The following is a 17297-nucleotide window of genomic DNA, read 5'->3' as shown; positions in this document are numbered from 1 at the left end:
CTATTCATACAATAATAAAATATATAAAAACAGTAATTACGTCAAATTCTTCTTCAATGAAAGTTTTCTTTGTTTTAGGATTTACACGCTTCAACTTTTTCATTCGACTTGTAAATTCGGAGACATGGAATTGTACAACACCATTGAGATAAAACTCACACAAGGCGCTGTAAATGAACACATACTGCTCCTGAAAATGAATTATAAGGAATGTGTAATGTATGTCTTCTGATAACATAAACACAACAACTTTACCCAGCTAGGTCAACCTTTTTTAAATCGGCCCACTACTTCCATTTAAATTTAAAACTTGATTGTAAGATAGTTGAATATGAAATTGCCCTTCATGACAAGACTAAATCATTGTGATATATCCACGAATTGGTTGGGTCTTAGACCTATGTTATTCAAAAAGTAAAACAAGTAAGAGGCGTTTTTTTTATATTTAACTTACCGGAGTCTGAACCATACTAATGCGAGCTTCTCGAATATCTTTTATGTATTGAAGAATATCGACAGCTTCTTCAGTCATTATCATATCCAACATGGCGTCAATGACAATATAGGTACCTGTTCTGCCAACACCAGCACTGTAAAGAAAAGCAAAGCCAGATTGATAATTCGTTATTTTGAGGTTTAATGATATTAGTATTGATCTGATCCTTTTTATCAAGTTTATTTTACGTACTAAAGTATGACTGAACTTCACGCAACATGACGGTTATGCTTAATATAACGAAATTATGCGCATCCAACCCACTACTACTCTTCCAAATTTTTTTTAAACACTAGTTTAGGAATACTTATAATAACCATTTTCTTTTCAGTCGCTATAACGTACATGATAAACAAAGAAATGGGCACGAGCAGCATAACACAATTTATAATAAATACAATGAATATATATCTACCTCATTGAGATTGATTTTGTAAGATGATTACGAGATACTTACAGTAGGCCTAGTTCACAATGATATTTAAACCACGTTGTCGTTATCTTAAACGTACCTGCAGTGAACTAAAGCAGGAGTCAATGAAGTTCCTCGTACACTTTTCACTTTCTGGATAAGACGCAGTAATCCTGAAGCAAACTTTGGTACTCCTTTATCAGGCCATTGAGTGAAATGAAACTGCTTAATGGTACGTTGTTCACGTCCTTCCTACATCGAAAATGGTTATATTTATACCAGTATCAGGAGAATTAAACTTGAGTTTCACCGTTTATTCTTCTCCATACTTTTTGCATTTTCAGTATGAATATGAATAATACTTACGAGCCACACAATCATCGTTCTAGTTGTGTAGTCCTCGCTTGTTTCTTCATCAGTAACAGTTACCGTGATGTCGTCGAAGACAAACTTTTCTTGTTCATCGGGCCAGTATTTCTTGCATTTTTCCTAGAGGTTTATGAATATAATTCAAATTGGTATAATCATAGTGTTAAGAACAATATGTGGAACCACTCAATGATAATTTTTCACTTTGCTAAAAATCTCACAATTTACCTTAGTTCCTTCAAAGATATTGGTAAGCATAACCATTACTTTAATATCCTTCTGCCAGATCATTCTCCAGAAGTCACCAAGAGAATTTTTGTTGGGACCTGTTGGAAAAATCATTTATCTTTTTTTATTTTTGTAATTTCAATTGTAAGAGAATATTTAAAATATATAAGGATAACTTTCTGTTTTCTAATTAATATTTGTATAGATTTCCTCACCTTGGCACGCTATGTAGTGCTCCGTGTTGTTATAACCCTGTAAAATATTATACAGTAATAATCAAGATTCAAGAAATGTTATTCATTTTTCTTGGCATAATTATAAGAAAATAAAGCTAAAAAAAAATACATCAATTTGCAATAACAAAAATCAAATTTGATAATAATTAATTTTTATAATAATTAATTTAAATTGTTTTATACTTACATCGATATAGCTTGCATTGTAGTAATCCGAATCAGGATCGTCGTCAACTTTGTTTAACACGACTCTTGCATGATCATCTAATAACAAAAGATTCAAGAAATTGTATTGGTCCTCTTAAAAAGAAAATGTACTTTGCGTAGCATAGGCCTAATCGGTGGAATTTGTCTTGTTTGTTTAAGTACAACAATTGACTATTGAAAATACTCGACAAAAATGAATGAATACTTACTTATTATAACAAAACAAAAAATAAAGTACCGGTACTTAATACAAGTTATCATCGCAGGCTCAGTACCAATACCAGTAGTTTTTTTTTACATGGGACAATATGCAATAAAACAGCAAACTTGTTACTTACATGGGACAATATTCTTGAATCTGTTTTTGGTTTTGTGACATTCTTTTGCTGCTACTTCCCATGGATGAGCCTGGTCGACTGGTAGCAGCTGAAATGGTAAGTATTTATATTTGTAATTGAGTTATATAAATTATTCTTGGAAGTGTATTTCCTACACATGTTTAAATTAAATTTTCCTGAAACAAAATTCATATATTATAATATTTTTTTTGTATTTAAGTGCATTAGATCAGGAACACATTTATAATAATGCAGTCTTCTTAACGTATGTACATTTACTGATTTTATTGTAGAAGTTAATAGGAAAATCCATAAATAGAAATAAACTTAAACTTATAGAAAAAACTGTAATAATACGGAATAAAATGTAATGCCTATCAAGTTTTACTAACGTCAAATTCACTGTGTAAGTCTGTTTGCAGCTTATTGGCAAAATAAGTAACCAAACCAGATATTGGGATTCTTCGAGAAAATATCGGAGCTCTTGATTGGTCCACATGTACGTTCTCGTACAAAAAAGATCCATCGTCAGGTAAATCGACGTTTGATGGCGCCGTTGAATCATCTGAGTGTGAAGTTACGTCTAAGATTAAAATACATTACTTTTATTAAATTTAAATAAGAACTACAACTTATTTATTAGTGTAAATTAAAAACATACGACGAGTTTTATCAAAAAATAGATGAAACAAAATACAACAGGAAATACCTTACTGTAATATATTGATATACCTTTATATTTAAGAAATTGACCTTTGTATCGGAATTCAAACAGGTTCACAAACTTGACCCAGAAAGTCCGAAGGAGAGTTTGTCCAGATGTTTTAATGACCATTTAGTTTATAATAGAATCCCTAAAGAAAACACTTAGCTTAACTTTGCGACCGTTCCCATCGTAAAACAATTAGATTCTGACAGTTTTAAGCAGAGATTTGACAGGGCCAATTCATCATTGTAACCTCCCCAGATAAGATCAATCACTCCCACTTAAACACCCCTGGATCAACTTAGGACCAATCGTTACCCTCACAGATGATGTAATGACATTATGCAAATGAACTGAGCCAATATACTCCCAAGTTTCAGAAGGGCCCAGACACACCTTACAACCACTTCTCCGGAGGCGGACCTGCACACGCCGCACCTCACCGACAGCATCATTGATCCTCCGCGTTCCTTATCTATACTTATAGTTGTATATTGTACTGAAGTATTATACTGAATAAACAATATAGTGTTACGACAGCCAAGCGAGTAGAGTCTTTCATTAGTACCTCAACAACGCAACATTATATTACATGGTGGAAGACCCAAATTTCATAAGGAACGGAGTGAGAAAACAAGAAATAAACACTTAACAAGACACGAAGACGAAGACGAAGACAAAAATAAACATATTTGTTTGAAAGGAGAGAAATTTACTTTGACTCAAAAGACAAGCTGAAATTATATTTGAATGAGATCGAGACAAGCAGAAATTTGATCAAATTATTACCATTGGATGAAGACAAAAAAGATAATCGAGGAAGACACAAAAGACAAGCTGAAATTATATTTGAATGAAATCGAGACAAGCAGAAATTTTATGAAATTATAACCATTGGATAAAGACAAAGAAGATAATCGAGGAAGACCCAAGAAGAATCAAAACAGAAGCAAGCGGACAAGAACTGTTTCGTTTAGAGACTTTCAACTTCACGCCGTTTTTTTTTCGATCGTTTTTTTTAACATTTACCTTTTTTGAACATTGATGAACACCTATCGCATTTTTTTTAATTCGTTGTTTGAAAATTTGAACATTGATGAGCACCTTTAACATTTCTTTAATTCGTTGTTTGAACATTTAGACATTTTTGAACACTTTTTGCATTCCTTTAATTCATTTTTAATTGGATCCGAAGCATTTGGGGTAAGTCAAAACCATTTTGATTTTGATTTGTAACCTTGATTGAAAAAGTGAGAGTTTACATATATACACACTAAAACTGTTTTTTAAATTGTTAAAATAATTGTTGAATAAACCCACCGATAATAATGAGAAAATTCAGAACACCGTTAACGTAGTAAATGACGAAAACAATGTTTAATTTGTCAACGAACATGATAGGACACCAACCCAATTGCAATCAGATACCCTTACACATCCAACTAAATTTGAACCCCTTAACGTGCAACCTTACATTGACTGTGTAGAGAATAACATGGGATTAGCAGCCCCATTCCAAATGAAAGAAGAACAAATAAAGGAACAAACTAATTTAATTATGACAGCACCTAATGATTCAAGTATGACATTAAACCGAGGTAGATTTAAAGCAGGACATTTCCAAGTTTTAGTTTCATATTCTAAACCGACTTCAGCCAAACGTAACACCGATAAAACAAAACACGAATCTAATGATCGCAAATTTTGGTGGAATATTGACAGATATAACGATACAGATAAATTAATTAAAGAGATTATTAATGATAAACAGATACCGATAAGTGGATCGCCAAAACGATTCATAAAACGTTTGTATAATGCAACGAATTACTGATTTAATTTTTTTTTGCAAGATTATTTTTAATTACGACATTTGCTAAATTAACGATAGCATAGTCTACGTTATTGATGAGATTTGTTTAATAATAATGTGATTTCAGTTAAAAGAGAATTGAATTTATGTTTAAGTATTGATTTTGTAACGAGTTTTTTTTGATAAAGATTAATTTTGAATTTTGATGATCGATATATTGAGATATTAAAAAGAACGACAATCATTTTGTAACAAATATTTTGTTTAACCTTTGAGTCGTTAATCTCAAGCATTAATTAATTGATATACAATAACAGGAGATTTTCTTAGTACTTTTAATTGTAATTTTTTTTGACATTGAGTACAAAAGTCGAATTTGTCGACCGATTGAAATCGTAATTACCTGTGAATATAAATGCTTAAATCGATAAAGTTGTGATGATAACGATATATTGTGGATAAGTTTGTGTCAACGGGACACACACATTTGTTTCTTTAAAGTTTTAAGTGATTAAGTTTGATATTTGATTTTAGGCTAATCAGCCACAGTTTCTTGAATTTTACGTTTTGATTTGATTGATTTATATTTGAAGGCCATTAGAACGCGATAAGTTGTCGCGCTATTTGATATATATTCATTGTACATATTCTCTAAGTTCTTTAAATTTGACCAATTGACGTTTGATTAACGCTCGAGGGAGGAGTAGAGCCAATTACGAGCTATATATATAAACAACCGGATGGGCAGACTATAAATAAGTCGCACGAGCGTATCAAATATACAGTATTTACTGTCGAATTATAAGTTAATTTACTTTTGTGAGATTGTTATAATAGTTGAACTTGAAATTTTATTGTTTGAGTTTTATATCGTTTATTTAGTTTAATATTGTTTATTTTAAATACATTTTAATTTTATTTATCTTAATTTTAGTCAATTCCAAATTTCCCCCTAAAATGGAATCCGAAAAGCTTGACGTTACACAGTTATGCTTAAAACACAAAATTCAAATGACGCCCCTGTCCACATAATGTGCCCTTATAAAGAAGATAATCCTTTACCAAAGCGAACAAAACGTAATTCTCCATATTACCAAAATGATGCCATTTACTTTAGATTCCTTGAAAAGAGTTTTATTATTCCTTTGCGACATCCGTCCAGCAGACCAACTGACAAACCTCAAATTAAATACCCTTTTACACATTGGCAGTTATTTATGTTGTTTCGACAAAATGTCCTCCCCCATTATAGACTACATTTGGAAGCATAAGAGTGAACCAGCCCTACTTGACTTTTCCACAATCGACCTTTCCATTAATCTAGACGGCATCGCCACTTGTATACCAAACACACATGAATTTCACAGACAACATATTTATTCTATGACCCTCCTGCTCTTAGCAACTACAAAAGACATCAAAGCCCCACAATGCACAGCATTTTTTTCAAGAGTCCGACAACAAACAGGCATCATACCCCAAGACGAATTAAAACCTAGCGAACACTCACCATTTGGATATGTTGTAACTAAATATAAGAAAAAACTATATTCGCACATTCGTAACATGCAGTACCTGGAAAATAAATACCAAGATACCCCCTGCCAAATTTGTCAATGTAACCCCGAAATTAAAAACTTTCATACTGACTGTACAATCAACAAATGCTGCGGAACATTGTTTCACAAAAATTGCCAACAAATATCCCTCAACAAGAAATACCAATGCTTGAATTGCGGTATGGTATATTTGAATGAGATCCCTTACACCACTACCTACATGTTGGACATACCGTGGAGTGCATTCCGTTTTTATCGATTATTATATAAACCCACCGATTGATTTCAATTTATCCTTTATAACTTTTTTTTTCTATTTCAAATAATTAACGAGAGTCGACTTCTTGACCGATCTCCAAAGCAACGGACCCACAATTATGTCGATCTTGAAGAACACTTTTGTTTTTTTTATATACATTTTTTGTTTCAAATTTTATATAAATTCCGGAATTTTTATACCAAATTCATTTTTAATTTCATTTTTTTTAAGAGAGAGAAGAGAGAGAGTGAAAGTGATAAGGTTACACTTCAGAGTCAATGGTTTTGGCTAACTCAATTTTTGCATATATGTATAATGTTTTTTTTTCTTTTATATAACTTTAATTTTGCATGCCACTATTATAACCATTTTTATATGTTAAATAGATAAAAAAAAAAAAAAAAAAGGGAAACAGAGGGATGTAATATATTGATATACCTTTATATTTAAGAAATTGACCTTTGTATCGGAATTCAAACAGGTTCACAAACTTGACCCAGAAAGTCCGAAGGAGAGTTTGTCCAGATGTTTTAATGACCATTTAGTTTATAATAGAATCCCTAAAGAAAACACTTAGCTTAACTTTGCGACCGTTCCCATCGTAAAACAATTAGATTCTGACAGTTTTAAGCAGAGATTTGACAGGGCCAATTCATCATTGTAACCTCCCCAGATAAGATCAATCACTCCCACTTAAACACCCCTGGATCAACTTAGGACCAATCGTTACCCTCACAGATGATGTAATGACATTATGCAAATGAACTGAGCCAATATACTCCCAAGTTTCAGAAGGGCCCAGACACACCTTACAACCACTTCTCCGGAGGCGGACCTGCACACGCCGCACCTCACCGACAGCATCATTGATCCTCCGCGTTCCTTATCTATACTTATAGTTGTATATTGTACTGAAGTATTATACTGAATAAACAATATAGTGTTACGACAGCCAAGCGAGTAGAGTCTTTCATTAGTACCTCAACAACGCAACATTATATTACATTACCCTTAAATTGCATTCGATCTTGTCTTGGTTGATGTGCATTGTGTTTGTTGTCTTTCTTTCTTTTCCTAGAAATTATACAGACATCTGTTTTGTAGCAAACCATGTACTGAGACATACATTGTAATATACATTGTTATAACTTACGCGTAATTAAAATTAATGATTTATAACATTATCATGTTATAGTGTCTCCAGTAGCTTTGCATCAGGGTGTTGATTAAGCTACTACGCAGTAGTTACAAACGATCTATCCTGTTAGTGCAGTACCCAATGTTTACTTGGGCTCTAATCTAACCACTAGCCATCAGCACAAACTCGGAGGTCTAGAGGTATGAACGCCAGGCTCTGGCGGTCGTGGGTAAGTTCCACCCGAGAATTACTTTTTTTTTGTTCTTAGTATAAAGTACAAATTACGTCAGAGTAGGGCAAAACACCTGACCATTAATTATACAAAATTGAACATTGTAGATCAAAACAATAATAATAAGCCACTGTATTAAACTAAAAGAATAAATACATACATAACTACTATACAAATCACAACCAACACAAGTATACAAACGAGTGCTCCAACTATACCACCGATAATACCACCAGCAGCACTAGAAGAGTCGCTATTTGGTTCAGGCATATCTGTAATACGGAATATTTAAAAATGAAAAGCGAGGTGATTGGTTAATGTTAACTTGAATTATTAATTCTGATCACACAGCTTTGTTTCCAATTATTGAACATTAATACATGCCATTTTACTTTATTAATCCCTTTATTGACTTTTTCATGCCTTCACAATCCGTCTTTCAACAGCAACATGGAGTAATCAGGGTCAGTATATGTATTCTATTATTTAATTATACTCCACCCTATGACATAATCTGTCTTGTATACCTCATGGGACCGGGTGCTTGAACACCTTATAAATGTGACCAACAGACAATCACCTGTAGACTAAAGTCACTTTTTGTATAAGGGAATTTCAATTTTTATAAGGGACACCTACCTTCAATTGTATCTGTTCTATCATTGCTTTCAACATATTCACTTTCACTGTCTTTGTTAGAGACACTAACAAACAAACTGTAAGCTGACGAGCTTAAGTTATCTATGGTCACGTTCGAGTCAGTTCCACTGTAAACTACCTCACCTATTCCATCATCGTCATTGGATTTGAGATACAATTTGTATATGTATGACATGTTATAGCATTGCAGAGTTACAGAGTCTGTTGTGATTTCCTGAATACGAAAGAAATTATAGTAAATTAATAATCAGTGATTAGTATTTCTTTTTATTATAAAATGTCAAAATCAGATATAAACTTAAATGTCATAGTTCTCATCATATTGACAGAAACATTGTAAATATAACACAGCCTTTACCAAAATCAATTTCTTTACGTTTGAATTGAAGAAGGTAAGGTAATTAAATAATAAAAAATACAGTGTTATACAATTACTTACTGTCCATGTAATCACTATTATTTGTGGGCTTGTATCGGAAACCTCGTGGTTTACTTGCTCAACTGGCGCAGGTCCTATAAAGTGAGAACATTAAATATGAGGTTAGCGAGACTCATCTTCACCATCTTCATCTCTAGATAGTTGTATTTAAAAAAAACTGAATCATTGTCTGTTTATGTTTCAAGTTATGAAGGAGAGCCGATATACAGTATTTAACAAATTCACATTGAATTTTATAACGTTTAGATACGTTAACTTGTTGGTTACATAGCAAACTGTATACAGTATAAGAATATATTGATAGAAATATAAAATTAGAATAGCTTAAATCACTAATTGCTGGATAAAAATAAAAAAAATATATTATGGTAAGTGATCCATGGTGCAAATAACCTACTTCCACAAAGTGTTTTTGCTGTGACTGTTCCTTCTCCAATTGGTCCTTCACCCCCTTCGCCAGGTCTCACAGCTGAAACAGCAAACGTGTATTGCGTATCCCACATCAGCCCTGAAACAGTGCCTGATAATGCATTCTTGTATAGCTCTTTATTCCAATCGTCAGTATTGTTCAATTTGTGGTATACAAAGTATTCATCAACTGGACCATCTCCATCGTCAGTATTGCTGTTCCATGCCGTCCATTCAATGGTGACAAAGGAGCTTGAAATATTGAGTACCGTCAGGCTTCCGCCATATAGAGGTAATACTTGAATGAGAAACATGGTTAGCTATTGTATTATTATTTTTACAAATTCTATTTCTTTAATAGAATAATTTCTTCTACTTACCGCTTTAAATTATGTTACAATGTATTTGTATGATAGGCCTATAACTTACGGAATATTTCTGACAAAATGGTACTCTCAGCTGATACAGCTCCTTGTAAAATGATACATTTGTATGTCGAATCGACATCAGCTATCACAGAAAAGGCATGTGTTATTATATTCTGACCATCTTCTTTTGTTTCTTCTACTGTTGAAATGTTTTCAGCGACCTCATTATTTGTAACCATAATCATTGTTTGGAAGGATGTGCCAGTATGATAAATTGAACACGATACAGTTGTACTCTGCCCATTGTTTGATTGTGTAAATGTGGTATTAAGAATTCCTGTAGATTAAAAAACACTATATATTTATAAAACAGACCCGGGGCAGCCGACTTACAAAAGTATCTGTCAAATCGGACTATGGTGCTGCCCAAAACTAATATCAAAAGTAAAACAAACAAGTAAAAGATAAAGATATAAAATATATAAAATCACAAAATTACTTGAGCTTGTAAAGTCAGCATAACTGAAATATACTTTAATAATTAATTATAATAAAACGTCATGATATTGGGTGCCCAAAAGCCCAGTACCATTGTAAATGGGATACCCCAAACAACATATCTTAAATAATTTAATGAAATATGTAGAAAGGCCCATATATATTCTATATGACAACGTTTTGCTTACCAACTTTGCAATCAGGTTCTAGCCAGTTAGAATCACACGTGCCTTTTATGCATCTACCAGTCCTGTGACATTCACATGGTTTATTACATTCGATTTCACAATTTTCTCCGTACAAGTTAGGTTGACATTCTACAAAAATCAAAATATAACATTAATAATAATATTACTCTATCACAAACTCAGTCAGAAAAGAAAACCCAACAAGTGTAAACAAAAGTATTTCTAAAAATATGATAGTATTATAAATATAATTTTCTAGGAATGTACATATATGTCTTAAAACTTAAGAATGAAGTTCACTCTTGCATGTTTAATAACAATTCGTTTTATAATATATGGCATTCATAGCGTTTCATTTTGGAATCAAACTGGCAAGCAACAGCAGGGGCAAATAACTGTTTTTTTTCGAAACGGCTTGTATCTTAAAAGTTGAATTTAAAAAATGTAATCTTACGTTGGCAGTTCGATCCCGTCCATGGGTACGCACAAGACGAGTCTTGAGTGTCAGTGCATCTTCCTGTATATCGATCACAACCACCTTGTTTACAATGACAAGTTTGAGCACAGTCTGCACCAAATGTACCTGATGTACATTCTGAAACAAATCAGGATTTATCGAATTTAGGATAATCTGAATAAACTCGGGTGTCCCTTGAATTACAAATAAACATTAGAACATGTTAAAAGTATTTTAGTAATAAATCGTATGAATTTTTTTTACATTATTAGACCCATGAAAGTGATTGTAGTCGATCATATCTATCAATAAAGTATTCAAATTAAATTAGTGTTTTTTTTTTGTCTATTGGTTTAATTCTGTCTGAATTTTGTTTTCGTTACCTTTATCACATTTCAATCCTTTGTAACCGGTAACACAACTACATCCATATGGATCGGGTAAGCAGAACTGATAGTTTATACACGAAGTAAGAGGACCGCTACTGGAACAACGATTTTTACAATCCCAGCTATGATAATTGCCATCGCATTCTAAACAAATCAAACGTTTTATTTTAAATCATTTACATTAAATACAGCACATCATTTATACCGCGATTATTTTAATCAAATTAATGTGGAAGTTGACAAAAATGGATTAAAAAAAGCTGTTTGAACAGCAAAATTCAACGATGCCAGTTCTTTTTACAGTGTATGTAAATCATGTGTCATATTGTTCCCGTTCAAAGAATCTGCTAAGTATGGTGTTAGTATTATTATTGTATACACTATTGTGACTGCTTAATTCGTTGTAATGTTTTTTTTATATAAAATTGGGTTAATTTAAATCGGTGAGTGCTTCTGAGCTACAGTCATAATGTACGTGTATTTCTGATCAATTTTGAAGTACTTTTTTATTCGATCCCAACAGTTGTCAAATTAATCCATGTTTATTCTATTGGCTGAATGAAAACACAATAGGGCTAAATGCTAATAACAATATTATAGTTAATCCTCACCCATCTCACATGTAGATCCCTTAAATCCAGGTGCACAGATACAAAATCCTGTTTTATCATCACATACGCCTCCATTATAGCAGTATTCACAGTCACCAGTGCAGTCAGGTGGACCCCATTTGTGACGTGGACAGGCTAAAGTAAGTATATACTTATTATTTACTTTCATAAATAATAAACAAAGACAAATCGTGTCGAATGTCCTACTTTAACTTGTTAGCTATACTCAAGACTGTGATTATTCTAATCATATGTTTAAAACCTTTCCATAATTGTTATTTCATTTTGATATTGATGGGTGTAATAGCAAACATTTGCATAACAAAGAAATATACAAACTTTCTCAATATTGAGGTTATGGCCTATCTTACTAAAGGTAAACACTTAAAATGTTCTCCTTTGTAAGCATTTTCTTACTGTTTCCAAAGGTACCGATTTCACACTTTAAAACTATTAAATTTATAATCTATAATAACTTTGACTGGTTTTACCTCGTACAATCAACTTAATAAACGCGTGTTGACGATTGTCCCTGTCACCATTAATGTGCATCTCGTAAACCCCAGTGTCACTGGTGATTACCGAGTTAAATGTGAGGCTCGTTTCAGTTGCATCATTCAATACAGAGCCATCTTTCCTCCACATTAAAACACCACCCGCAGTCGTTTGAAACCTAATCGTGACTTCATCTCCAACATTTACACTCACTGTGTTTTTTGAATTTTCAGGAGTTATTAATGCTGTTTTGAAAATAAAACATTTTTATTGTTTTATACATAGTAGTGTAAAAATCATGTGATTCTAGGTACTTGCTAATTGATAATTCGCGAAAGATTTTATGTCTAGGGATAATACACATCACTTTTAGTTTCATGTCTGCTGCCTTCAACTTATTTCATATGTGGGTTCTGTTTATGTCACCTGATAGTATCGTAATCGTGTGTTGGATGGACAAGTTACCGCAGTTTATTCTCTCTAGACAGTTATAACTGGAAACAAATCTTGAAAATATTATAGAAATCAGATACAAATAAATACGTCAAACGCTAAATTACACCAAAAAGAGAGGCAAAAATGAAATTACCTCCGTGGAACTTAAAACCTATAAGTATATTATATACTATTATCAATTAAATTCAGTACCATAAGAAAGACTAAATAATGCTGATACAATTATTACTATTATCATTTGTTTTCTCACCATTATTTCTTATTTTAGTAGTTTGAACGAATGTGGTGGCGCCTTCTTTCACTATCTTGCAATAGTATACTCCCATGCCTACTGTTGCTGTGAGATACCTTCCACTTATCTCATCACCTGGCACATTCCATAATATTTCATTTCCTTGTTCACCATTCGCTACACCAAATGATCTACCGTAACTCAAACTATAACCATTGAATGTGCTAGGAGTGTAACATTGATACCCTGTGTTAGTGTTGCTTTGTGGAGACAAGTTCAAAACTGTTATATATCCATCATTTCCTAAATGTAGAAAATATAAAATGTAATATAATCATGGTATTTTATAATCATTTGGTGCTGAAAAGTAATCGAATTTGGTGCGGAATTGTATGCTTAATATATCTGTTTTTTTTCTTTTATAGACCTAGGTTTGTAAAGCACAGATCAACCAAATCGTTTGATTTAGTTGTGTTACATTATTGATGAATGTAATTATTCACAGAACTGAGGAAAATGTTAAGTGGAGATCTGTGTACGGTTGCTGGAATCCATGTAATACTTAAAATAAATATAGGCCTATAAACTATGACCATGATAACAGCTGGTCAATTATACGTATTACACCACGATAGGCACTGATAACCAGATTGTGATTTTTTTGTGCATTTCCAAACGACACAGTCTGTCTGCAGATTATATATTGACATTATATATTAAATTTACGTAATCCGCAATCTTTGAATCGTATTCTTAACTTACCCCGACATGAAGCAATAACTTGAAGCAAGATCACGACTGTAACAATCATATTTTTCTGAAAAGAAGTTATTTCTTAGAATCACATATACGCCTATACCAAAACTTATAACGGCAATAAATGATATATAAATGAAAACTTGTACCGCAATAAAATGACATGTATTTCCTGGTCATCATTGATTTATTGCCTTAAAATCAAAGTTTACAGTTTACTAGTGGAGTCCCGCGAGGAGCCGTAGGTTACTCGGTCCAACGATGTGTTTGCTGTTTGTTAATGACATAGCTGACTCAGACATACGTCTCATGTCAAACTGTTCGCGACGATACCAAAATATTTGGAAGAATAAATCAGGAGCAACATTTCTTTCAAAATAACTTGGATACTGTTATGGAATGGTCCGATAAAATGGATTTCAACACTATTGTATCCGAATATCCTCACGAAAACTACATGTGAATGAGGCCAAATAGGCGTCGTATACGTTTCAGAAGATCCCATAGCACCAAGGCCGCCAAAAGACATATAGGTAGGCCTATATTGAAAAGGAAGGCTTCCTAGTGTTGTATAAATCATATGTATGTCCCCATTTAGAGTATTATATTCAGGAATGGCCGAACCCAACGCTAAAAAAGATATTGACATCCTTGGAAAAGTACAACGAAGAACGATAAGGTATAGTATTTAAATAACAAAAAGGCAAGTATTCAAACAACAAGGGTAGCCACTAGCCAATCACAAGGCACTAGAATATAAATAAATTTCATGAAAAACCGCTTCCTGGCCATACATTTAAAACAATATTATTGCACTGTATACGGTAAAGACATATATGGTCAAATAAGTGAAGCATTCCTGCTCAAATGAATTATTTAATATCTATATTCTATAGATTGACGTAATTCAAATATAAAAATTGTATATTTGTATTAATATTATCAAATACTTAACTTATCAAATAATAAACTACGGTCGTAAAATAAAATAATGAACTCCATAGAGCATTCATACTGCAATATAATGTGTGGAGGTTTTACTGTATATTAAAGACTCTACTTGCTTGGTTGATTGAATATCACAGTTGTTTATTCAATAATACACAATACAATATAATTATAAAGAAACAGGAACAAAATATAAGTGATGCTGTAAGTGAGGTGTGGCTGTAGATATGCTTCTGAGGAAGTGTCGGTAAGGTGTGTGCTCCAAGAAGTGTATGTCATTACATCTCTGAGGTTAATGATTGGTCCTAAGTCTGTCCAGGTACGCTTGGATAGAAGTGATTGATCTTATATGGGGGGGAGGTGGGTTACAATGATGAATTGGCCCTGTCGAATATCACTTAAAACTGTCAATATCTAATAGTTTTACGATGTGAACGGTTAGAGGTCAAATCAACTGTTTTCTTTTGGGATATAATTATGGACTAATGGACATTAAAACATCTGGACAATCTATTCACTGGACCTTTCTGGGGCAATTGAATTGTGATACTAAGGTTGATCTATATCATTACATTACAATACTGCGCATACGATTTATACATGGGTAATTTGTTTCGTTGATCCTGATATTAACAGTTGATTCGAATCTTCCGTGGCAACAGAGACACGGCGATCAAAGAGCGTGTTTGTTTTCATTTCCCATTAGGAATTAAGGTTTGGCCGAAGTATTGAGCCGTTATAATAAGTATTGGCCTACAAAATGATATTAGAAAATACAAAATACGACAGATGTTATTACAAAGTATGATAGCTGACTTTATTACAAAATACGACAGGTCAATTTATTACATACACGTTTCTAAAAACAAAACATATGTATATATGTATAGCTTACTTACATGATTAAGCTCCAAGTAGCAATTCCGAAATTGTTTATATGATTCGATGTACGTATATGATATGATATGATAAACAGAATAAGGAAGTTATCGTAAACTACGGTACACACATAGACAGATGATTATGAATAACAATGTAATATCATACAAGACCCGGATTTGTTATGTGCGAAGGAACAATAGGCCTAAACTATGGTAACCGGAGTCTTTCAATGATTCATTCAACTACTTCGTTGGAAATTTAGTTTATTATTTAGTTTTTTTTTTCTCACAGTATACGCTGAATTCAAATTATTACTGTTTTACATGATTCATCAGTACTGTGTACTAAATATTCGTGCCTGTGGTGGCTCGAGGAAACCAGTAATGGTTTTACATTTTAACAATTTGTAGCCTATAATTGTGCAATTTCTATGAAATGTGTACGCTACACAGTACTTATACGATTGTGGTTCAGTGAACAAAAACGACTCAACTGTAAAGTAGGGGGAACACTCAACGTTTAACCGTGGCCTCCTTGACTGATAGTTGTGTAAAGAAAAACTCAAAACCACCCAACGTTAAAACTCAAATAAAACATGAAATTATAAGGAATTGAAGAAGAATCTTACAAAGTGGAACAAAATCACCTGCCATGCGGCTTTAAGATTTTCTGTGTAATATTGTTCAATTGTAGGTATTCAATGGATGTTTGTATATTATTGTATATTATACTATTAACAATGTTAGTTAACTCTTTACAAACAAAGATAAAGACACATATATTATTTTATATACTTATATAATTATTATTATTACGGTTCTTTCTGGCTGATTTTCTATATACATAGTGTAACGTCATCAGTTAGAATACGTTGCAAATCGCTGAAGGTAGGCTCCCACTAGGTCATAACACAGCAAATACTGTTCCTAAATGGCAAAACAATCATTTTTATTAACAATTTAATTACAATTGAGCAAACTTTCAAATTGTGCATTGAAATTGTGACGTTACAAAAGTAAAATAAAAACTCGATTGCATGCAAATAATTATTTGATGGGGTTTTATTCAATGTTATTCCATCAAGATGACAGTTAAATCATCACAAGTTAATGCAAAATTCATTCCATACTCTGTCAATTAACAACTACTGTATATAGTTCCACTTACCACATTTGTAACCAACCCTGGCCGATTTTTACGAAGTCGTTTAACACATTGGAAAATATCGATGACGTCATCCTGTTTCATTTTATCCAATGCTTCTGTAACTGTACAATAGACGCCAGTTCGTCCAATACCGTTTCTATACGGAAGATAGGATAATGAAAATCTAAATTGTACTACCACAACCAAATGAATTTCCCCAGAGTTTTGGGATAATCAAGTTTTATTGTATTGCATTGTGTATTGTATAGCGATCATAGCACAGTGGACTTAAATGTAACACTTTTCAACAACATTCTTCTCCCATAAGGGTCACGTCATGTCACCGGCTATGAATACGAATTCAATACATT

At 32.7% G+C, this 17297-nt stretch overlaps 2 protein-coding genes across 4 annotated transcripts in view; both read right to left on the bottom strand.

The window, feature by feature from the left end:
- Positions 1-17297, bottom strand: part of LOC140051609 (uncharacterized) — a 45483-nt gene that overhangs the window by 5791 nt on the left and 22395 nt on the right. Inside the window, exons 31-33 of one of the 3 annotated variants that reach the window (XM_072096878.1) lie at positions 16948-17083; positions 16596-16706; positions 13547-14011 (exon numbers count right to left, since the gene is read on the bottom strand). The exons of 1 other annotated variant lie outside the window; for it this stretch is intronic. In XM_072096878.1, the coding sequence (XP_071952979.1) occupies positions 16638-16706; positions 16948-17083 (205 nt within the window). In that variant the 3' untranslated portion in view covers positions 13547-14011; positions 16596-16637. Of the gene's footprint in view, positions 1-13546; positions 14012-14590; positions 16707-16947; positions 17084-17297 lie in introns of those variants that run through there. One more of the 3 variants, XM_072096877.1, reaches the window with a different exon arrangement.
- Positions 1165-10107, bottom strand: LOC140051730 (uncharacterized). The gene is made up of 12 exons (XM_072097025.1): positions 9930-10107; positions 9490-9798; positions 9093-9166; positions 8633-8867; positions 8154-8265; positions 7633-7697; positions 2679-2869; positions 2287-2374; positions 1929-2005; positions 1721-1757; positions 1506-1603; positions 1165-1397 (listed from the first exon to the last, which is right to left on the bottom strand). Exons 1-12 carry the CDS (start codon positions 10105-10107, stop codon positions 1215-1217), a joined length of 1647 nt encoding a protein of 548 aa, XP_071953126.1. The 3' UTR covers positions 1165-1214.

The sequence above is a fragment of the Antedon mediterranea genome, chromosome 6 (genome assembly GCF_964355755.1).
Source record: "Antedon mediterranea chromosome 6, ecAntMedi1.1, whole genome shotgun sequence".
NCBI classification, from domain to species: Eukaryota; Metazoa; Echinodermata; class Crinoidea; order Comatulida; family Antedonidae; genus Antedon; species Antedon mediterranea.
Note: the sequence above shows the minus strand (reverse complement) of the source record. Positions and strands in the feature narration are given on the sequence as shown.